Raw genomic sequence first — 24,994 nt, 5'->3', positions numbered from 1 at the left:
GAGGTTCAGGAAACTTGATGTCCCCAAGCAGAGTCAGAGTCAAGATGTGAATAGCTAAGAAAGAGGAGGAACTTTCAGAGAGGAATATGTTGGCTATAAGGGAGATCATCCACATGGGGGTTCCTCTTGCGCAGAGGTAGCTTTTGGGAAGAACAGAAAACATGCTAAGGGAATATGGGAGTGCAAGTTTGCACAATGATTATGACCACAGAGACAGAAAACTCAAACTTCTGTCCATAACTGGGGGAAATGGAGTGTGGAACATGGTGACCCCTGCCTCTCCTTGGCCTCTTGGAAATGTGGGATCTTGGGTTTCATAGGCTGGGGAGGGACATGATGAAAAGGAAGAAATGGAAGAAACAACTGTTTATGGAGATATGGTCATCACTTTTTATGGATGCAGAAATTGAAAATTTAGTAATTTGCCCAAAATTATATAGAATAACAAGTAGAGGTGGGTTATGTGTGGTTCAGAGTCTGATTCTATAGTCATAACTCTTCTCTTTCCCAGAGAGCCACGTTCAAGTTTAAACAAACATTAAAAGATTTTCACATGGTTTGCAGAATCTGAGCTGGACCTTGAAAGTTTCCATTTAAAATATATAATTTTAATATTGACTTTGTCACTTTTTCCCCTTTTCTCCTTCAAGTTTCATCATCGTTGACTCAATCTCTTGCTTTACCATGTGGGATGTTTGTAGAAAGAATGATGGTAAAGAACAAGTCAGTCTCTCCTTTTTTTTTTTCACAGAATAGCAGCAGAGTCATATTTGGGATTTTAAAAGTTATTTTCCCTACTGTGAAACCATACTGAAAGTTTCCTGAAATTCTCTTTCTTTATGGTTCTTGAAGGTAGCCTATCTGTGTAATAGCTTTGTTGAGCTTCTGTTTTAGCTTTAATAATTACATTTAGGTGCTAAAGAAAATCACCCAGTGAGAAGCAATCTCAAAGTATTTCAGTCAGATTTTGTGCTTCTATGACCAAAAGACCTGGCAAGAACAATCAGAGGAAAAGTTTATTTGGGGACTCACAGTTTCAGAGGTCCAGTCCATAAGTGACTGGCTCCATTCCTCAGGATTTGAGGTGGAGCTGAACATCAAGGCAGAAGGATGTGGTGGAGGGAAGCAGCTCACATGATGATCAGTAAGCAGAAAAAGACTCCACTCACCAGGTACCAAATGTAAACTCCAAAGGTTCACCCGCAATGCCATACCCTACCTGCCTTCAGTTACCACTCATTTCACTTTCAAGCCTTCTTGCACTGTTTCACACAAGAGCTTTTAGGGGCTACCGCACATCCAAACCATAACACAGAGTGCAGTATTTCTCATATTTTAATGTACATCAGAAGTGAGAAACTTGTCAAAAATTTATATTCCTGGTTTTCACTTTGAAGAATGTCTGACTTTCCTAGAAATGCACATTGTTAACAAGGTCCTCAGTAATTCTAGTCAAGATAATCCATAAATCCTCTGTACTTTGAGAAGTATTGGCTTCTTGGGTGAAAGCCCAGGCTTTGGAGTCTGATAGGAGTGGGTTGAAAGTTGAGCTCTACCACTCTCCATCTAAAGATACTTAACCTCACTAAGATCCTTTCTTTATCTATAAATAGGAATAATGATATTTACCTGCCTTGTTGTGAGGATTAAATAAAAGAATGCACATGAAGTATTTAAAAGTACCAGGCCTATAATAATAACTCAGTGAAGTTCTGTATGCGAGTCTGCAAAGACATGTGGAACTTGAATAAATTAAATTAATTTTCTCTAGATTGTCATTTCTAAAGATTATTTTTAGAGTGCCCACGGTTTCCTTTAATCCTACTGAACACTAGCAAGCTATTATAAAGTATTAGCTAGAAAGAAAACATGCATTTTATTTCCTCATTCAGGGTACATTAATTGTAAATTAATGCCACCGCTAAATTGTTATACAGTACATGGATAGCACAAACTAATTCTGACAGTATTAGAGGGTTAAAGTTTATCTAGTTCAGATTGGAGTATTGTCATTTTATTGTGCAACCCTCTTTCTTAGTTCCATCTTGGTTTATAAAGGTGTTTGCCTGGGGATTACATTTTTATTTTTCTTAAAGTGTTTATAGAGATCTCCTTTCCACTGATTTCCTTAGAATTCCTCATGTATTTGTCCCTGCAAGAGGCAGTCCAGCATGTCTTTTGTGACCCAAAGACCAGAAGGAAGCTGGAAATGCACCAGAAAGTATACGCCTCTAAACTAGAAAGCTGAGTTTAATTCCAGTAGTGGATTTTATAGTAGGGTGTAATGGGAAAAGTTTTCAATTAGCAATAATCATGCTTGGGATAAACCTCATTGGCTATGATACTGCCACTGCACAAAGCTTATAGTAGCATGTAATGGAAAAATAAAATATATAAGAAGACTTTTGATATCCTAGAAACACCCAAGAATTTCTCTCTGACGGTAGTGGAATTATCAGGATTCTATTGAATGAAAAGGCCTGAGAAGGAATATAATTCAAATTTGTGAAGTTATGTAAAGTACTTCATTATGGACATGAACCTTTTCAGCAATTTCTAATGTATGTGCTCTTGGACTCAGCCCCAGCAATAATTCTTCTAGGAACTTGTCATAATGATATATTTATACATTGGAAATCACACTTGCACATTGCAGCATCATTTGTAAAAAGCTCAAGACTGCAAACAACCTAAATACGGCGAACTGGTTAAATAATTTAAGGCATAGCTACACATAGAACACTATACAGCTATTAGGAGGAGTGAGTCATATTTATGCCTCCAGTCATGGCAGTAATTGGTATATGAAACAACTGTAAAACTAGGCAAAATATATGAGACAGCTGTTTTCAAGCATTGAGCTTCAGAAAGTACAAAATGATGATCCTTGCAAGAAGACGAACATACCAGGTGAGTCTCTGGATCACCTTGACTTTTTTTTAGAGGGACACTTTTCCAGCAACACAGTAGAGAAAATAAAACTGAAGCAGTGGCAGCCTGGCTGAGCTGAGGAGGCAGACTTCAGAGTTCTGGGACAACTGATAAGGCTGAAATTTGTATGGCAGGATTCCTGAGAAGCAGCCACAGAAGTATGTATGTGAGCACACACATGCATGCCCACGTTGTAGGGAAGAAAGCCTTCACAGTCTTCAAATCACTCATCATCCCAGATGCTCTTAAAGGACCTACTACCTCTTTAACACTCTCATGTTAGGCACCAAACCACAGCATGAGTTTTGATAGGCACAAATCACTTAGTAGTAAAATGGTGTTATGTTTCTAGTTTCATTGAAAATTGTTATTAAAAAATACACATATGTAAAAGTACTTATGTAGGGAGAAAATGATAAAGAAAATGGACAAAATGTAAAACATGGCAAAATCTAGGTAGGAATTGTGTGGAAGTTTTTTGTACTACTTTGTAATTTTTATTATGTATGCTTGAAATTATCAAAATTATCAAAATAAAAAATTTACCAAAAATAGAGGAAGAACAGAATAAGGGAGTTGTACTAACGAAACATGATCTCCAAAATATAAGTGGTACTAAGCAGGCAGAGGGAGGGGAGAATTGAAAGGCTAAATGCAAAAGAGCAAGTACAGTTTACTGTCATTTGTGTAAAAAGTACATAAGAATGGACACACCCATTCTTATAAGCTCAGAGAAATTCCCAAGGAAATGGTAATGCCAAAATGGTAATGTGGGTTGCCTCTCAGGTGATGACCATGGAGTGGAAAGGGGTTTCATTAAGTACGCTTTTGTAATACTGGAGTTCTGTATCAGGTGCATGTTTTACCATTTGAAAAGACAAATGAGTTATTTAACAAAACTCACAGAAACTGAAGGCAGTACTATTTCTTTTTTAGAAAATAGTATTCCAGACAGAGCAAACTTCTAAGTAATTGCAGTTGGTTTCAGTTATATCAAGGAATGAGAGAGCTTGGGTTAACTAAATCTATTGCTATTCAAGATAACACAAAGCTTTGGGGACAGCATGGATAGAATCATGGTTCTCATTAGTATGTTCTGTGTTGTCACTTCCAGCACCAAAGCAGTAGGCCAGGAGAGCATGGGCTTTGTTCTTTCAGATGTCCTAATAAGGATTTCTTGAAATAATGCACTATTGTTTCAAGAATGTATAAGCATATACAAAGAAAATATAAAGTTTTTTTTTTTTTTTATTTTAGATTGGTAGGTTTTCTTGCTAATCTTTTTCTTAACTTCCTTCTTTTGGCATTTTATCTCAAAATAGACCAGTTGGGTGATGAATGCTACAAGCTTTGACATTTTAAGTTATGTGGTAATGTTTATATAGGGTGTGGTTCCATGGAAACATGAAAGGAAATGCCACGTTGACACGGTACACCATTCACATCAGAAATCAAATACCTTTTATCATAATGGTATTGAATTTGGTAGGGTAATTCTTTTATAAGAGAGAAGGTTAAGGAACTAAGTAGGAAAATTCAGCATTGGTCCTTCATAATTTTTAGTAAGAATGCTTCATGGAGTTCTTATATTTAGTAGTCTTTTTTTTTCCCCCTTCAGTGTTCCTGTAATTTAGAAGAAAATATAGAGTGTGCCCTGGGCTACACTTTTGTAACTGGGACATTTTTGTTTCAGGTGTCTCGTATTTAGTAGATCTCTGAAATGCCACCTTACCTAAGTCTAATTCTATAGTTTGTCCTTTCAATTACCATACTGTACAGTCAAAACCTCTCTCTGAGCCCCAGGTGGGTATATCCATCTTCCTACTTGATGTTTCTACTTGTATGTCTGGTTGACATCTCAAACTCACTATGTCTAAAACTCCTGATTTTTACACCATCCCGCTTCATTCCAGACCCCTTTCTCTTCTGGCCCTTCCTATTTCATTAAATGGCTTTAGAATTTTTCTGGGTGTTCCTTCCAAAAGCCTGGCACTTTTGCTGCTTCTCTTTTTCTCTCCCTCACTACTAATTCAATAACAAGCCCCTAGACTCTACTTCTACAATGTGTCTTGCTTTTAACTACCTCTCCTATTTCCATGTCCTCAAACTTAGTTTGGACTCTATTATGATTTGAATATGTAGTATCCCCCAAAAGCTCTTTTGTTACTGCAGTAATGTTTGGAGGTGAAATGATTGGATTGTGAGAGCTGTAACCTGATCAGTATGTTCTAGTTCAAATGGACTACCTGGGTACTAACTGTAGGCAGGTGGGGTGTGGCTGGAGGAGGTGGGTCACTGTGGGGGAGGGGAGGGCGTGCCTTGGAAAGGGTGCGTCTTCTCTGCAGCCGCCTCTCTTTTCTCTCTCTGCTTCCTGAACAGAACAGCTTCCCTCCACCATGCCCTTCCACTGTGATGTTCTGCCTTACCTTGGGCCCAGAGCAATGAAGTCAGCTCCCTATGGACTAAATCTCTGAAACTGTGAGCCAAAATAAACTCTTCTTCCTATAAGTAGTTCTCGTCAGGTATTTCTTACAGTCACAGTAACACAAACCTGATTAATACAGATTGCTACCTTACACTGACTAGATTATTGTAAAACCTCTGAATTGATTTCCTCCTTCAGTTCTATCTCCCTATCCTCACTATATTCTCCACATAATAGCTAGAGTGATCATTTTTATATCTTTTCTAACTCTTTTTTTGAAAAATAGATGTGTGCCCAAAACTTGCACAAATCATAAGTATATAGCTGGATAAATTTTCACAGTGTGACATGCCCATTTAACAATACCTGAATCAAGAAAATAGCATTACCAATATTGCCATGCATTAGCTTTGTGTTACTATGGTAAGCAACTTTTAAGGAGGATAAATTTATTTTGGCTCATAAGCTTCCGAGGTTTTCGTCCATGGTTGGTTGACCCTGTCACTTTCAGACTTGTGGTGAGACAGCATTTCGCGGTGGGAACTGGTCACCTTGTGGTTGCTGGGAAGCAAAGAGAGACAGGAAGGGGTTGAGGTCCCAATATCTTCTCAAGGTCATATCCAGTTAACCTAACTTTCTTCCCTTAGGCTCCACATCTTAAAAGTCCTATCACTGCACTATAGTACCACAGGCTGGTGCCCAAGCCTTTAACATGTGGGCCTTTAGGGGACACTTATCCAAACTGCAACATTATAGAAGTCCAAATAATCTCTATATTTACTTCTGACTTCATAGGTTAGTTTTGCTTCTTCTTAAACATCATGCAAATGAAATTTAATCATACGGGAGTTATGCAGCATGAGTGTAGGCAGTTTGTTTTGATGGACAGTTGGTTTCTAGTTTTGATCTGTTTTGAATAGTGCTGCCACCGATGTTATTGTGCATGCCTTTTGCCAAACATGAATTTCTGCTGCATATGTATCTAGAAATGTAACTGTAGAGTCATATGAGAGTACTAGTCATTCTGCATCCCCACCAAGGTTTGAGGATCACTTTCTCATTAAACTAGGAATAAAATGGCTACTTTTGATCTTTTTCACTGTGACAATTCTGAGTGAGCATGTAGCAATATATCGTTGTGATCTTGTGTTTTATTGATCACCAGTGGAATTGAGCACCTTTTCATATGTTTATTGGCTGTTTGGATAGCCTCTTTTTATGAAGACCTATTTTAAGCCCTTTGCCTATTTTTCAATTGGATCATGTACTTTTTTATAGATTGGTAGATTCTGTCTAACCACACTTTATTATATGTTGGATGAATATATCATCTCTGTGGCTTTCTTTTTCACTTGGTTGGTAGTTCTTTCAATGAATAATTTTGGTTATTTTAGTATACTACAAATTGTTTCATGTTCTTCTTAAGCAGTCTTTGCCTAACCTAAGGTCATGAAGATAACTTGTTCTCTTCTAAAAGTTTATTGTTTTACCTACCACATTTTTTTAAGAGAGAGAAAGAGAACTTCAATATTTATTTTTCAGTTTTCCGTGGACACAACATCTTTATTTGTATGTGGTGCTGGGGATTGAACCTGGGCCGCACACATGCCAGGCGAGCGCGCTACCACTTGAGCCACATCCCCAGCCCAACCTACCACATTTTGATCTATAATCTGCCTAGAGATGATTTTTTGTATATAATATGCAAAGTTAAATTCTGTATGTAATTTTTATTTATAATATAAAGTCAAAATTCATTTTCTTCTTAAAATCTAGTTTACCCCACATGATTTTTTGAAAAGACTCTCTCTTCCTAATAGCAGAATGAAAATATTTTAAACTGTATCATACAATGGTTTCCCATTGCACTTAGAATAAAATAATTCACTTTCTCATTAAACTTAGAATAAAATAGCTACTTCCCTTCCACTATTCTCTCCCCTTCCCTTCCACCATGGTACTCTGGCCTCCTTACCATTCCTCATTCTCCCAAGTTCATTATTGTCTTCAGTTTTCCACATGGGATCATTCTTCATTTCACTCAGCTCTTGACAGAGATGTACTTTCCTTAGAAAGGACCACTTAAATCACCTCATCCACTATTCAAGACTAAATAATACATAAAAGTCCTCTGAATGTGTATGATATTAGCGATGTCTCCCCTACTATATTGCGATTCTTTGCTTGTATATATCTTGTTGCTGCATGATACTTAAAACTCAGTAGGGTACTAAGCATGACACATATGATAATTCATTGTTTCCCTGTTTTGTCTACATTGGTCCCAGATAATTTAGACCCTGGTTTGAATATTTTATAATTTGGATGAGCTATAATGGAACATCAACTTTTTGTGTTTTTTTTTAAAGGTTGCTAAGTGGCATTGTAGCTTAAAATTTATAAATTCATGTTAACTGTTTACATGGAAATAAGTTTAAGCTAAGTCCATGTGAATTTTACATGTTGGCTAACAACCTTATAGGGCTTCAATAGCCTTATAAAGCCAGGCTCTGTTTCTCCTCTAATAGTGATGCTAGTTGTATTTCAAGTTGACAAAGTTATATCCTTTCTCAGCATTCTATAGACTTAGTGATTCTCATTGTCTGATTCCTATTATTGGGACTTTTGGGGGATTATATGCATATCATATATAGATCTGTCTTTCATTTGTTCATTTGCTCATTCCTTGCTAAGGCATTTATTTTCACCATTGATCACGTTCATTTTCCTTCTCTTAAGAGCTTTTTAATTTTTTTAATATGTGTGTGTTTGTGTAGCTCAGAAACAAACCAATGCAGAATATATACATCATGTATTTTTTAAATTTTTAAAATTTGTTCTAATTAGTTAGACGTGACAGTACAATGCATTTTGACATATCATACATAAATGGAGTTTAACTTCTCATTCTTCTGGTTGTACATGATGTAAAATTACACAGGTCATGTAATCATATATGCACATAGGGTAATAATGTCCTATTGATTCTACTATCATTCCTATCCCTATACCCCCTCCCTCTGTCTAGTCTAAAGTATCTCTAAAATTCTTCCCTAGCCTCCACCCTTCTTTATTGTGAATTACCATCTGCATATCAGTGAAAACATTTGGCCTTTGGTTCTTTGGGATTGGCTTATTGCGCTTAGCATGATATTCTCCAGTTCCGACCATTTACCAGCAACTGCCATAATTTCATTCTTCCTTAAGGCTTAGTAATATTCCATTATGTATATATCATAATTTCTTTATCCATTCATCTGTTGAAGGGCATCTAGGTTGATTCCACAATTTAGCTATTGTGAATTGTGTTGCTATAAACATTGATGTTGCTGTGTCACTATAGTATGCTGATTTTAAGTCCTTTGGTTATAAACCAAGGAGTGAAATAGCTGGGTCAAATGGTGGTTCCATTCCAAGTTTTCTGAGGAATCTCCATATTGCTTTTCTTTGTGGTTGCACCAATTTGCAGTCCCACCAGCAATGTATGAGTGTACTGTTTTCCCCACATCCTCACCAACATTTATTATTGCTTATGTTCTTGATAATTACCCTTCTGAATGCAGTGAGATGGAATCTCAGAATAGTTTTTTTTTTTAATTTCCATTTATTTATTTAAAACTTATACATTTATTAAAATGTTACCTGTTCCATGCCCATCCTGTGCTGCTCAAGGGGATTAAACATATTACTTGCCAACATTAATAATAATAATAACAACCTGTACAAATGGAGAATCAAATCTAAATGGAATTCAGAACACCAAAAGAACACATCCAACTAAGAGCAGGAAGACATAGAACTTAATAAATTCTATGTTGAACAATTATGCTAAATGAATGTGCTTTCTCTAGAAGATAAGGATTGGGCTAGAATTCAAGATTACTGCATTTTAAATCAAAATTTCAACTTGTTAGGGAAATCTGTGGTTATAATTAGAGTATTAGCTCGATTTTGAAGCATTTCAGTCTGGCCTGATTCAGAACTTTATTTTTTTTTCTTTTTTCTTTTATTCTATTATTTTTTATTAGTTACACATGACAGTACAATGATCTTGACAATTCATACATTTAAATCAAATGGGATATAATTTCTTATTTTTCTGATTGTACAGGTTGCAGAATCACATTGGTCATACAGTCACCCATATACATAAAGCAATAATAATGTCTATTTTATTCTGCTGCCCTTCTTATCCCCCCTTCCCCTCCCTTCCCCTCCCATCACATCTCTCTACCCAATGTAATCAGTGTAGTTTTGATTTGCATTTCTCTAATTGCTAGAGATATTGAACATTTTTTTCATATATTTGTTGATCAGTTGTATTTCTTCTGAATTTTTTAGAGCTAATATCTAACATTGATTCTTTATTAAATATGGAATGTCATAAAATTTGAGAGTAGAAGAAGACTTTTAACATCACCTTGTCCAGATATAAAAGCTTTCTGGATTGATTGACAGAAATAGGATACAGTTGGTAGATTAAATATTGCATCTATGATTAATTTTTTAAACTGACAGTTGTTCTATGGGTAGGCAAGAATAGGTCCTTATTCTTAGGAAAACACAAAACCATTGAGGAATCAAGGTGTCATTATTTACCTAACTTACTCCCAAATAGTTCATGAAAAAATTTATATGGGTTTTTTTTTTTTTTTTTTTTTTGTCTGTGTGTGCATGTAAGTGTTCATGTACAAAGAGAAAGGGGAAAATTATAAGCCAAATAGGGTAAAATTTAACAGAAGTATTTGGATAAAGGGATTTTTTTAAATGTTACTTGTTATTCTTATAAACTGTGTGTGACATTATTTCCAAATAAATAGTTTTTAAAATTATCTCATCTTGCCCTCTCAGAAACAAAACAAAACAAACAAACAACAACCAAAACCATACACAGCCCTCATCAGGAAGATCAGGTAAGCAGCTTCCCAGTTACTCAGAGGGTAAGAGACAGAGCTGACCCTCAGTGTTGAGCACTCTGTTCTGTTGTGCTGTCTTCCTCTAGTAAATAGGTTCTAAGCTCTTATTTAATCCTGGGCACAGTTATTCTGTTGTGTGGTAACACAGGACACAGCCAGTTTTGCATAGTCATGATGTAGCTTTGAGTATCTTTTAAAAATAATTTTGCTGTTACCTGGTCAGCCCTGCAGCCTGCCGCCTCACTGTTACCAGGACACCTTGTTAATAGATGTGCCTCCCATTGTAATGAGATCTGCCTATGTTTGCATTTTAACAAACAGTGGTTTTGTTCTTCTGTTTCTTGACAGTTACTGCTTCTTGGGATACGTTTCTCATGCTATGGAATTTGAAGCCGCAAGCTAGAGCTTTCAGATATGTGGGTCATAAGGATGTTGTAACCAGTGTGCAGTTTTCTCCCCTTGGAAACCTACTCGCATCTGCCTCAAGGGACAGAACCGTGAGACTTTGGATTCCTGATAAGTAAGAGAAACAAATGCTTGATATACTTTGGATTTAGGAATGTGAAAGAAGGCTGGAACCTGGCTGCTCCCAGTGCACTCTTTGGGAAGGCCTCCACTCCCAGCTACTTGCACTGAATCTGGTCACATACCAGGTGTGCTGCCCTGGTTTCAAAGTCAAACTATTTCATACAAGTTTTGCCTCTTTAGTTCATGTCTTCTTTTTGAAAATTGTTTCCAATATGGAAATATGCATAATACGTTTCAGGTGTTTTGGGGGTGGTGGTTGTTGTTAGCAATCTCTTTGTAAATCTGATGTAAGTTTTCGATTATCTCCCCAGAAAGCTACACATCAGCGTATGTCAAAAGTTCATGTTTTTTGAACTTCCTAACGCCCATTCATGAACCCTTCAGGGGTTCTTGGATCTCTGTGCCAGGACTATTCTTTAATCAGTAACATTTATTTGGGGGCTCCAGAATTTTTTAATTAAAAAACATTTCTAACGAAAGTGTCCATTGTGTTTGCTAAGGTCATATCCTGTTATGCCGAATCTCTCTGTAAGAAACTTTTCAAGCCATAGCTGATTGCCCAGTTATTTTAAACAATTATGAAGCCATGATTTTTAATTTTTTTAAATTTTTTTTATTGGTTGTTCAAAACATTACAAAGCTCTTGACATATCATATTTCATACATTAGATTCAAGTGGATTATGAACTCCCATTTTTACCCCAAATACAGATTGCAGAATCACATCGATTACACATCCACATTTTTATATAATGCCCTATTAGTAACTGTTGTATTCTGCTACCTTTCCTATCCTCTACTATCCTCCCTCCCCTCCCCTCCCCTCCCATCTTCTCTCTCTACCCCATCTACTGTAATTCATTTCCCTCCTTGTTTATTTTCCCCTTCCCCTCACAACCTCTTATATGTAATTTTGTATAACATTGAGGGTCTCCCTCCATTTCCATGCAATTTCCCTCCATGATTTTTTTTTAAGTTTCAAATTTTTAAGTTTGAAAATTTTCAAAGATACAGGAAAAAATAAATAGCATAACTTTCCCACTATACTCATCAGCCAGCTTCAACAGTTATCTGCCAAGCTTGTTTCATTTCCCCCCCACTTTATTTCTGAAGTATTTTTAGAACAAATCTCACACATCATATCGCTTCCCTCCATAAATATGTTAGAGGATAAGAATTTGAGACTTTCCTTGACCCTTTTGTGGTAGAATTTGATTTGTAGCATGTGACTGAACAGGCCTAGGTACTACCAAATGAAGGAAAGCTCACAGGGCTTTCCCTTGCCAGTGGGCACATTTTTCTGCCACCATCTAAGGGAAACTCCATGCTGAGAAATATGATGGTAGTAAAAACTATCAAAAAGAAGTGACATGATGAAATGATAATGTGGATGATACTGTAGAAGAGGGAGAGACTGGCTTGGAGTCCTAAAGGAGAAGCATGTTCCAAATCCTTAACTTTGGGGATTTAGGACTAGTTTAATTGTTGCTATTTGTTTTTGTTTATTTGTTTTTTTTTTTGTTGTTGTTGTTGTTTTTTACTATGTTGGGGATTGAACCCAGGGCCTTGTATACACCTTGCTCTACCACAGAGCTATATCCTCAATGCCTTTTCTTATTCTTCTTTATTTAAATCTTCGGTACAGCATAGCCTCAATTTCCTATTGCTAATTCAAGGAAAACTAAACAAACTGTATATAGATAAATGAGATAAAAGCACACTGAATCATTAGTTTGTAATACCTAATCAAAGTACAGTTATTATGTTTGTGTAGATGTCTGGTTGCTCTTTCTAAATGATGTTGCAGTGGGGTTAGAGTAATGGTGGATCATGGCAACAAGAAGAAAGCTGATGCATCAGTGATCAGTTGTCTGTATCTGCATAACAATCCCTAAAGCCTAGTAGCTTAATATACAAGAACTATCATTTCTCACAATTTCATTGGTTGTTGGGTGGTTCTTCTGCCCCATTTGAAGTATGTTGAGATTACTCACACAGCTTTGTTAACCTGGAAATAGGGTTAGATGGGTCTAAGGCCTCCCTCATGGGCCTCAGGCCTTTGGGCTTGGTGGCTGCTTTTGGCCTGGGTGCCTTGGGTTCGCCCCCTCCAGGAGGAGGACCTCAAATTTATTATAAATGACAGGTGAGTTCCTAGAGAATAAAGGGAGAAGCTGCAGACTTTTCAAGGTAGGCCTGAAGCACACAGTGTCACCTCTGCCCTATTTTCTTGCTCCTAGTAAGTCATAACTCCAGCCCAGATTTACAGGGAGGAAAAACAGCTGTGATCACAGCACTTCTATCTTTGTTTCTCATTTGCTTACTGTTGAGACAAGATGCAGTGGTCAGGTCAGCCTGCAGCATAGAGGAGGGCCTTCAGAAAGAGGCCCTTCAGAAGGACAGCTAGCAGATGGGCTGCTAGAGTAGGGGGAGATTTTGATGGTACTAGCTGGCCATCTCATAACTTCCCATCGTTGCAGATGCCAAGTCTTGTCTTTGTTATCTCCAGGATTTATGCTTGAATTCAGGCCAAACTATACTTTCAATTTCTGTTCATGGAAATCTACTTGAGACCTCACTGAACTAGTCTCTGAATGCTCCCTCTTAACTTTTTTTTTTTTTTTTAGTTGTAGATGGACACAATATCTTTATTTTATTTTATTTATTTTTATATGGTGCTGAGGATTGAGCCCAGGGCCTCACACATGTGAGTCAAGCACTCTACCACTGAGCCACAACCCCAGCCCTCCCTCCTAATTTTTGTTTATACTGATTTCAGTTACTCCTGATGGAATATCAGATGCTGGGTGATAGAGATTAATAATTAAGTCACCTTTGCCTTCTATAGGGCACTAGACGAGCAAGCCAGGTTAAATCTAAGAACCTTTAAGTATTGATTCTTCCCAGTGGAATTCAACAAAAGTATTGAGTTCTTTTCAATGTCCCACATTGTGCTAGGTGCTGGTCTTAAGGAGATAAATAGATCATCATTTTTGTCCTCAAAAAGCCTACTGCTTAGTAAACAGAAACAGGTCGATTTTTTAGAAGTCTCCATATAGTGTAGGTATAATAGTTACAGCAGATGGGGAGCAACTGAACCTGTGCCGCTTGGTCAAGGAGGTCTGGGGACAGGGAAAGAGTCTTGCCTGAGAAGGCAGAGGTGTGTTTGAAGCACTGTGACCATTCTGAGTACAAAGTTCAGTGCAATGGTAGGATGCCTTGCCAAAGAGCTCGGTGTTGCGTTTTATGATGGAGGGAGCCAATGACCATGTTTACACTGGGATTTATTTGCTTGGAGTGGCACTTTTAGCAAGGTAATAAGCACAGTATGTAGGTGACTGGAGGAGGGGATAGAAGATTAGAGCAGAGAGGCCAGTTAAGAGGCTTTTGCAATAATCTAGATGAAGGGTATTGAGGATATATATGTACCTGAAGGCAAGCAGGGCCAGGATATAAAGCAGAGGGTATTCAGAGAATATTTAGGAAGTGGTAATTAACGATAATATTTATTGACTTACTGGGTATAGGAGGAAGTGGGGAGTGGCAGGAGTTGAGAGTGATTTCCAGGCCTCTGGCTTGGAAATAGGCGGATGTTGCTCTAATCAGCCAAGGTAGAAAAATACAGGGTGAAGTTCAGATGATGGGACATCAGGGTGAACATTTGAAAATTCGAGACAGATGTATATGTCTGACTAAATTCTGTTGCCCGATCTTTTTCAAACAGTTATGGAAATATTCCCATCATGTATCATTAATACAAATATGATTTTCTAAATGGAAAAATTGTTAAGTCCTGGATATAGTGTCATCTGAAGATGGCTTGAGAATTTAGGAATACTGACACAAAGTATTATTCCCAAACCTATAACTCCAACACTATGTAGCCTGATCCAATTAAACTATTTTTATGCTTCTTTTCAAATGCCTCAAAATACTTCTTCCCTTTATTATGTTTTTGCCTCCCTAGACCAGAAAAAAAAAATCTGAAATTTCAGTGTTGATGTAGATTTTTGCTGTTATCCTTTTGTTTTGCTTGTGCATGTAAGATTGCTCCTACAAGGTAAGCAAGGCCTTAGGTATAAACTGGGACTGCAGGTTGTGTTACCTCATCAATATTAGATAATATTTATGAAGAATACAGCACAACATAATTTTCTCATACTTTTGTTATGTTTTTTTTTTACAAGAGTTAAACTGTTTTGTATGTTTCAAAGTCTATACACCGATTAAATATTTACTATAATTAAGTTGAATGAGTTATTAATATTAAATGATCTCTTTCTAGAAAAGGGAAATCTTCAGAATTTAGAGCTCATACAGCTCCAGTTAGAAGTGTGGACTTTTCATCTGATGGCCAGTTTCTAGTTACAGCTTCTGAAGATAAATCCATCAAAGTATGGAACATGTTCCGCCAGCGCTTCTTATATTCCTTGTACCGACATACACACTGGGTACGCTGTGCCAAGTAAGTACAAAAAGTTTCATAATAAGACTTCCACTCCCCACCTTTTTCTGCTGCAGCCCATGTTTGCTTCTTAACCTTGAGAAAGAGGATTGAAGATATATTCATTCAGTCACTCAGCAAATATTTACTGTGTGACAGCTATGTGCTGAGACCAATAGTAAACAAAGCACTCAAAATCACTTGCTCTCTGGGGCTGGGGATGTGGCTCAAGCAGTAGCGCGCTCGCCTGGCATGCATGTGGCCTGGGTTCGATCCTCAGCACCACATACAAACAAAGATGTTGTATCCGCCGAAAACTAAAAAATAAATATTAAAAATTCTCTCTCTCTCTGTCTCTCTCTCTCTTTAAAAAAAAAATCACTTGCTCTCATGGAACTTCATTCTAGACAGACAATTAAAACATTAGGACAATAGATACTGTATGTCAGATGGTGGTAAATAATATAGAGGGAAACAGAGCTAGGATGGAAGTGGGTGTGAAGTTTTAAATAGGTGTTCAGTGGTGGCCTCACAAAGCTAGGGGAAGGGAGGGGGTGAAGCATGAAGAATTTTGTGAAAGGAAGGGGGAACCTGGTGTTTGTTGGAGGAAAATCAAGGAGCTGGAAGCATGGAACTGGAGTAGGAAAGCCCTGCACAAGAACAGCTCTGACATGTACCTTAATGAGAAGAGATGCCACTGTAGCATATTCCTTTCTCAGACTTCTACTTTCATAGGATGGGATCATCCTGACTGCTACGTGGATAACAGACTGTCAAAAGAAGAGAGTTGTTATTAGGGAACTGTTGCAGTACAAGTCCCTACCTGAATCCTTGCGGGAGTAGTGGAGATTATGAGAAGTGGCTGGTTTGTAAATAGTTTGAAGTTACAACCAACAGTACTTGCTATTACATTAATGTGACAGAGGCAAGAAGGACTCCAGGATCTTTGGCAACAGTCTGATGGTAAACAAATGCTACTGTAGGCATTATTGTTAGCTGTCTGCTAAAGGACATGAAGCCCTTCCTGTGCAGAAGGTACACTGCCAAAGTATTTCACACACCCATCTCATTTCCTTATCAGAACTTCCTGGGCAGGAAGGGCTCTTTTATTTACCCCACTTTGCAGATGAGGAAAGTGAGTTTCAAAGTTAAGTTTTGTAATCATCTAGTTGAAAATAATAGAAACCCAGATAAATTCAGTTTCTCTTTCCAAGGTGGTTAATTAATTGACTAATGTGTTTGATAATCTCAGAGTGGGGAAGGAAAGTCTAGAACCAGGGACTTTGTATCCTGTCTCTTGGCCTCTCCATATGGAGGCTTCATTCTGTCAATCACTTGAGTACTGAGGCCACAGCTAGCTCCAAATCCTCATAGCTTTGTAACTAGAGAAGAAAAAGCCCATCCTCTCTGCTTCTGCTAGAAAAGGGCCCTGGTGACTGGGCTCATGTGGCGTGTTGTGCCCATCCCTCACCTGGCAGTGAGATGCTGAGGTTTCCTCAATTCATCTCCACTGCCTGACTGGGCCAGTTTCCTTGGCCAGAAGTAGTGTCGTACCCACTGTAAACTCTGGGTGTTGGGATAAAGGACAGTCTTCACAGAAGGGGTGCTTCACAGGCATGGTCACTGGGAGGAATTCACCCTTCACCCTCCCTGCTTGTGCCTGCTGTGTGAAATAAATAGCATGCCAAGTGTCCCTAGGTAGGAAGCAGTAGAGTGGGAGTCTAAGTCCAGCTGGCTATCTGTTCTTACAGCCTATACTCTCCTCTGTTGTTTTGGTCTCAGTGGGACATTGTTGCTCAGGAGGTGTTGATTATAACTTAGGATAATGAGCTGAGATAGAAAAGCATACTGTTAGTCAATAGATTTTTTTTTTCCCTAAAGATCTCACCCACGTTTTGACTCTGGCAATCTCAGTGTTATTTTTATATATAACGTATAGCATGTGATTAAGAACATGGATTCTGGACCTCAATATATAAGTCAAAACCCAGGCCTACCACTTATCAGCCATGTGACCTTTGGGGAAGTCACCTAACTTCTTAATGTCTCAGTTTTCTTCCCTCTAAATTAGGATGATGATAACAGTAACCTACCACATAGGTTGTTAAGATATTTAAATGAGTAAATATAGAGATAGCACCTAGAATAGTGCCTCCCACATGCTGGTCACTACACAACTCTTAGCCATCTGTCTCATCACTATCACTGGACATCTTCCTGAGTTTTTAAAGACATTATGTAACTTGATTTGATCATGACTTATGTCCCTCACCAGAGTTCTTGGCAATAAGGAAAAACATTGAATATTGACTTAACTAAGCAAACAGAATGTTTCATTTACACTCTAATAATAGGTGATATTTATCAAGTATATTCCTTCCAGAAAGAATGAAGGTGGTTTAGTTTATGATAACTCTCAGATCTATGCATATATCAGTCATTGGAAGAAATGGGGAAATGAAACAGCCTCCCTGGGGGAATGTTCTTTGGTAAATAATTTGGTTAAATTTAATGGATTTCATCTTTTTGACCACTTTATATATGTGCCCTACAGCATTATTGAATTCTTTCTTATATGTTTATTATAATCTTTCTTCTTGACTCCTCTTATTGTAGTTAGGACAGGACAGTACAGATGAATGACTAGTTGGCCCAAGTGACCACTCAGGCCCCCAGATTATTTATTCATCTTCCTGTGAGAATTTAACCTTGATGAAATCATCCTAATCCAGGACTTTCTTCTAAAAATCTACAAGACTTAAAGTCCTTTTTTCAGACTGCATCCAGAGGTGAGAAAACTCAGCAGGAACTGAGTCATGCTTAATAAATTTAGCAGACTCTGAAACAAACCAGATGCCAGTTTACTTATTTAATGATAGTGGTAACTGCAAGAGGGCCTAGAACTTTTGCATGCCTTAATTAGGGCCTTCTTACTTTGCCAACAGAGTCAGAATGTAATCAGAGGTTGTTTAATGAGGCCTGGAACTATAAAGCAAGAGAAGTTTGTTGAAAAATCTTGATGGATAGTTTCCTTGTGTTCAAAAGTGAGATGGGCCCGCCTTTCCCCCACACCTGCTAGGATGATGCATGACTGTTTCTGCAGGTCAGGTACAATCCAGTGTCCAGAAGGGAGACCTGCCCACTGACTCTGCCTCCTGCTATTGCTGGACACCTCCTTCTGTGGATATAGTATCTTCCATGGATTCAGTATCACTGTCATGTGATCCTGGTCACTTAGCTAACCTCTCTAGGCCTTAGTCTGCTCCCTTATAAAATAGGTATGAGGAGGTACTTTCATCATGTAGTCATTTTGAAGATTAAAGTTAATGAAGAGTCAATTAATGTTAAGTATTAGCTGCTCTCATGTTTCAGTTCTTCCTGATAGAGATTTTGTAGTTCCTTGTAGGTGGTATTCAAGTCATTTCACACATTTGCACCTAGTTTTGGGAATTTGCTACTGTCAGTAGCTACTATCACCTGTTGAATGCACTTTATGTATTTGACTGCCAGAGGGTAACTTTATTAGTAAGTAGTTGAATCTGCAATCTCTGCTATTTAATTGGAGTTCATAGTCATTTAAATGTATGTAACTATGATTAGACATAAGTCTACCATCTTACTGTTTTCTATTCCATTTGGTTGTTGTTTCTTTATCTTCCTTTTGTACTGAGTATTTCTTTGTATCCCATTTTATCTCCTCTACTGACTTTTTAGCTTTTTTCTTTGTCCGATTTTTGTGTTCAGTGGTAACCTCTAGAGGTTATAGTATGCTTTCTTATCACAGTCTACTTTTAAATTAATTTTGTGATATTTTATATATAATATTTCAAAAAATATATTCACCAGAAAACAAGTCTGCCAGCCCCTTGAGCTTGAATTTCCTGGCCTCCAGAGCTGTGAGAAATAAATTTACGTTGTTCATAAGTAGTATTTTGTTATACAGCCCAAATGGACTAAGACTTTGTTCTATTCTCTTCTGATTTGTATTATCTTTTTTTGTGAGGGCAACAGTCATGTTTACTGTAATGTATATGTATCTTTTTTTATTCTGCTGCTCTAAGATCTTTTGTTTTTAGCAATTTGACCACGATGGACCTAGGAATTATTTTCTTGCAGTTTATTGAACTATTTGGATCTAAAAATTGTTATTTTTTCATCATATTTGGAAATATTTTTGTATTTTATTCATATATTTTTCTTCCTTAATTTGTTACCACTTTTTGAGATTCCAAATTCGCATATTTGGACCACTCGTCATCATCCCATAGTTTATTGAGACTTGTTCATTTTTTTCAAACTTTTTTTCCCTGTGCTTAGTTTGCATAGTTTCTTTCACCTCTCTTCAAGTTCACTGGTCCTTTCTTATGTAGTGTTCAGTCTGCTGTTAAGCTTATTCATTAATTTCTCTGGTGAGGTTCCCAATATATTCATTCATGATGCCCATCTTTTCCCTTAAATTCTTGTACATATTTGCAAAAATTATTTTACATCCTCATCTGCTAACATCTATGTAGTTTCCAAGTGAAAATTTCCTTCTTTGTATGTCCTGTGATTTTTTTATTGTGTTCCCAAACATTGTTAAATGTTTGAGAATACATATTCTGCTGTCATTGTCTAAAAAGTATTGTTTTGTTATGATAAGGAACTAACTTTCTGTTGAACCAGCTAGATTCTGCTGAAACATGGATCATTGAGCTTTTGTAGGAAGGATTTAGAGTAGCTTTTATTTGTGGGGTATAGTGCCATTGAACTTTCTAGGGTCTCAACTGAATGCCTGGTGGTCAGCAAACTGTGGATAGAACTTGAGCATCAGAGCTGAGATTAGTTCTTCCATACAGCACTTGCCTAACATGCACGAGGCCTTGAGTGTGATCACCAGCACCATGATAGAGAAAAGAATGAATGAATTTGGGAGTTTTGAATTCTATTTCTGTTTCTCTGCCCAGTAAGACTGCTATTTTCTTGGGCTCTACTTCCATGTACCATAGTTTGGAAAGTACTCCCAAGGAAGAAATCTGGTATAAAATGGATTTTATGCTCATTTCACACATTTCCTGTGTTTCAAGATTCACAGCTCTAAATCTCTTCCCAGTGCTTAAAAATAGTTACTTCATGTATTTTGCCCAGTTGTATGATTGTTTATCATTGAGGAACAAGTCTGATAACCATTACTCTCCCCACCATGGCCAGAACTGGAAGTTCTCTTAAAGGAAATTAGTGGAAACTAAGGAGCTAATTTCAAGTTTACATGGATGTAATATATAAGTGTGTAAGATTAGCCATGAAAAATATTGACAAGAACAAGAATTTAAAAGAAACTTGTCCAACCAATTCTTAAAATATACTATAAAATTATAGTAATTAAAATATGGTCATAATGGTACAGAATTAAAAAAAGTAGGTCATGGAAAGCTCAGAAGCAGACTCATGTGTATATGGGAACTTGTTTTAGATAAAGATGACACTTCTAATTAGTGAGGAAGTCTACAGACTATTTAATATGTTTTTTGTTTTGTTTTGTTTTGTTTTCTTCAGTGCTGGGGATTGAACCTGAGCTTTGCATATGCTAGGCAAACTCTCTACCACTGAGCTACATCCCCAACCCTTAATATGTAATGAAGATAACTAGATTTCTTTTTGGAAAAATATAAAGTTGGGTGTTTATTTCATACCATGTATTTTACAAAATTGTATATGAATTAAACAAGCAAACATTAAAAATTGGCTAAGTGATACCACTCCCAGGGAATGTTCAGGGTATCTAAATGAATGTAGAGGATCAGCGGAGTCATTTCTTCATTTAGTATGAGGATTTTAAATGTGTGCCATGGGCTTACATAATTAAATTTCTGTGTCTGTCTGTGTGCCCAGTACTTACCCTCCTCCTCCTCCTCCTCCTCCTCCTCCTCCTCTTCTTCATCTAGCTTTAAAAGGCCATTTATTAATCTTAAATATTTACAATTCATACAATAAAATATTTACCAGTTTATTGCTGATGGATTATGTTGTTTAGAAGAGGATTCACCTGTTACCTTTATCACTTTTATTTCTGATGGTTGAGAATTACAGGTTATTTTTTAACTGCTTACAGTCTTCTTTGTAGATGTTTTAAACCACAGTCATTTGGCTTTCTTAGAAACTTTCTATGACAGCCCAATTACAGGCTTTCTATAAAGTTTTCCATCTCTGGCTGAGGGCGGTGGTGCCTGTAATCCCAGCAGCTCAGGAGGCTGAGGCAACAGTATTACAAGTTTGAGGCCAGCCTGGGCAACTCAGCAAGACCCTGTCTCAAAACAAAAAAAGAAAAAGGGCTAAGGATATAGCTCAGTGGTAAAGCACTTGAGCTCAATCCTCACTATCAAAAAAACAAAACAAAAAACAACCTTCACATCTCTGAAAAGAAGTTCCTGGCTTTGTTAGCCACTGCCATATAACAGCTCCTAAATAATTATTGTGAAAAGCACATTCCAACACAAGTGATAATGACACTGAGTAACTTTCAAATGTATGCCAATATTATCCCAATGGAAAAAGTACAATACGTAGCAATGATTATATAATGGTAAACTGACTAGAATTTCTTCAAGAAACATGATAATGGGAAACATGGAGGCAGAGTGAGGAGTATTGATGAAGAATTTGTCAGAGTTCTGATATGTAGACTTAAATAACAAAACCCCCTCCAGCCTGAACAGCTGCTTTGTACACATTGTTAGACCACCAGATGAAAACTTTTTAAAGCTTTAAGAAAATTACTATAAATTACTTTATAGCTTATGTTTTGCATGGTTCAAAAATGTTCATAATGCTATAATTTAGTTTTACATGAAGATATAAAAATAATAAATATTGCCGTGCATACCTTGGTGACATTTTAAAAACTCACAAATAACTTGAAATGAGATCTTGGGAAATTTTTCTACATACTTAATGTTAACTATGGAGGACTCAAGCAAGTCCACAGGTTTTTAAAGTGTCAAACTGAAAAAGCTTCAAAACAAGCCCAGCTGAATGCCCTTAAATGGCAGATTGAAAATGTAATGATAAGGGAGGGAGAATAATATAAGCTAAAACTGGAGTGCAAACATCTTTTTCACTACAGGTTTTCTTTGAAAGGGTTTGTGAACTAACAGGATCCTTTCCCAAGGGCATGCTGGAAATGCAGGAAGGGACATGACGGAACCTGGGAACCCTTCCTTAGGCAACTTCCTATATTTCAGTTTCCTGAAACATCCCTGGGTAAGACTCCTGTGATTAAAAAGACCAGATCAGCTTTTAGAAAAGGCTGTCAGGTTCCTCATTAAAGCTGAAGTTGTATACTTGAGAAAGGTCGTCTGAGGGGTAATTGAATGATGGAAGCCAGTTGGGTCACTGTTCTTCAGTGAGAGCCGACTACAGGCTCAGAGCAAGTTCGGAATACCATATGTAATCCAGGGCGTGCCTGCATTCCCCCCAGGTCTGGATCTTCAGGTCATGTAGAGAGGCACTTAGCAGCTTGTAGGCACCATTCAGATTGAGGATGGAAGAAGCAAAGTGTTTGTAGACCTTTTTGGTTGGCTCTGTGTTGAAGTCCCCATAAACTATCAGGGGAATCTTGGCACGTTGGGTGATTTTCTCCTGGTTATGGAGAAGGTCACAGCCCTGAGTGGATTGAAACCGCTCCCATGCAGTGCATGCTTTACAGTAGGTGACAGCAATGCAGAACTGTCCTCCTGATTCCTTGCACTCTAGGGTCTGAGCAGTGGTCACCTGGTTGTTTTTTAGCATTGTGGCTGTCAGCCTAATTGGCACTGTTGATGAGTTTGAATCGGTTTTGGAGAAAAAATAAGGCACATCCATCTGGTCCATTGTTGTGTTTGACATCTAGACAAGGTGACTAGGGCTTCAGGAAAAAGGTACCTTGATAGCCCAGTCGACTGAGGAGCAGATGAAAGTGTCAAAATAGTGGTCTACCTCTTGTAGGCACAGTATATTGGGCTGGTAAGCAAGGATTTCCTCTAGTCTAAGATAGTTCCTCTCTTCCCACTTGAGAGCTTCAGCAGGGCATTGTACAGAGTTGCCCTTGCCTTCTCCAAGAGCTTGGGTGAGGATGTTCCATTGCATGACCCTAATGGGTGAGTGGCTATTGGGGCAATCTGTCCTCAGATCCACAAAGTCCCTCTGGAACTGGGAAGATAAGTACAGCCCTGCACTCCTAAATCTTTAGGATCAATGGGCTCCAGATGTTCTGAGTCAGGTGACACCAAATACTCTAAGTGCTGAGAAGCAGTGCTGCTGTTCAGTGTCTTGGTGAGAGCACTGTAGAGTCTGCTTGTGCCGTTTCCCATGGGACATGCTGTCTGGGAACATGACCTCTCAGTGCCAAGGGTCTTGGGAGCGGGACAATCATGGGTGGGGGAACCCCAGTACTTTCTATGAAGTTATTATATGTGGCTACAGAGACAGTAGCCATTAGTGCCAGAAGAAATGAATAGTTGAGTTTTCTGGACTAACCATTGTTTATGACCATGTATCTTAATTTAAATAAATATTTAAAAATAGTTGTCCTACTGGGAAATATACTCGCACTTTTAAAATATATATTAGTGTTGGGCTGGGGATGTGGCTCAAGCAGTAACGCACTTGCCTGGCATGCGCAGGGCGCTGGGTTCGATCCTCAGCACCACATAAAAATAAAATAAATATGTTATGTCCACCAAAAACTGAAACTGAAAAATAAATATTAAAAACTTTTCTCTCTCTTCTCTCTCTTTTATATATATATATAATTTATAAATGTAGTTTAAAAAATGGTTTTTTGAAATTCATTTGTAAAAATATCAGAGTTTTGTTGCAGTCATTCCTCAACTAGGAATTTATATTGAATAAGTCCTTTTTTGTATTGAAAGTTATTGTTGTCAGTGTAATTTCAATGACAAGAAATTAGAAAGAACCAATTTGTCAAATTAAAAAAAAACAGTTAAAGATATTTAGATTATTATGAAGCCATTAAAGTGGTGGTATATAGAAGTTATGGCATGAAAAAGTGTTTACATGAGGAGCACAATTCAGAATTTATGATTATAGTATAAAAGACTATACATGAGCAAAAGATAAGGTGCTGATCATTCATAAAATATAAAGTGTGATTGGGTTTGGGTGATGAGATTCTGAACTTTTAGACTTTTTAATATTTACCAGTTTTTTAAAATGATTTTTCTTTAATGATGAAGACATTTATGATTTTAAATATATGTATAGGTACAAAAATTATCTTCTTTTAGTTGCATTAGAACTATTCTCAAAGTTTAAATTACTGTAGCCCTATGTTTTTTTTTTAAAGAGAGAGAGAGAGAGAGAGAGAGAGAGAGAGAGAATTTTAATATTTATTTTTAGTTTTCCGCGGACACAACATCTTTGTTTGTATGTGGTGCTGAGGATTGAACCCGGGCCGTGCGCATGCCAGGCGAGCGCGCTACCGCTTGAGCCACATCCCCAGCCCTGTAGCCCTATATTTTTTAAGTGGTGTATATTGTGACATACATGTTTCTTTATGATGTCCTTAGAGAAAAACAAGTAGAAATTAATGATGAGAGAACTTTTCCAACATTATTGCTTATCCTACATTAATTGTAGGGGAAAGGAGATGGGCTTTTGATTTTCATTTGGTAGTATTACAAGTGAGCTTTTGACCTTCTGAATTACAGAGATTTTTTTTTATTATGGTAAATATATAGAGATGCTTCTCTGTTTTGATGGAATTACATCCCAATA

General features: G+C 37.4%; 1 protein-coding gene and 2 pseudogenes across 5 annotated transcripts in view; 1 reads left to right on the top strand and 2 right to left on the bottom strand.

Moving 5' to 3' along the window:
- Nucleotides 1-24,994, top strand: part of Poc1b (POC1 centriolar protein B) — an 86,487-nt gene that overhangs the window by 11,067 nt on the left and 50,426 nt on the right. For 4 of the 5 annotated variants that reach the window (XM_076854923.1, XM_076854925.1, XM_076854922.1 and 1 more), the window contains exons 3-4: nucleotides 10,621-10,792; nucleotides 15,083-15,262. In XM_076854923.1, the coding sequence (XP_076711038.1) occupies nucleotides 10,621-10,792; nucleotides 15,083-15,262 (352 nt within the window). Of the gene's footprint in view, nucleotides 1-5,369; nucleotides 5,410-10,620; nucleotides 10,793-15,082; nucleotides 15,263-24,994 lie in introns of those variants that run through there. The other variant, XM_076854926.1, reaches the window with a different exon arrangement.
- LOC143398772 (U4 spliceosomal RNA) lies at nucleotides 2,235-2,362 on the bottom strand (annotated as a pseudogene).
- Nucleotides 22,517-23,589, bottom strand: LOC143397144 (nocturnin pseudogene; annotated as a pseudogene).

The sequence above is a fragment of the Callospermophilus lateralis genome, chromosome 4 (assembly GCF_048772815.1).
Source record: "Callospermophilus lateralis isolate mCalLat2 chromosome 4, mCalLat2.hap1, whole genome shotgun sequence".
In the NCBI taxonomy this organism is placed as follows: Eukaryota; Metazoa; Chordata; class Mammalia; order Rodentia; family Sciuridae; genus Callospermophilus; species Callospermophilus lateralis.
This window is presented reverse-complemented; position numbering and strand designations above follow the sequence as displayed.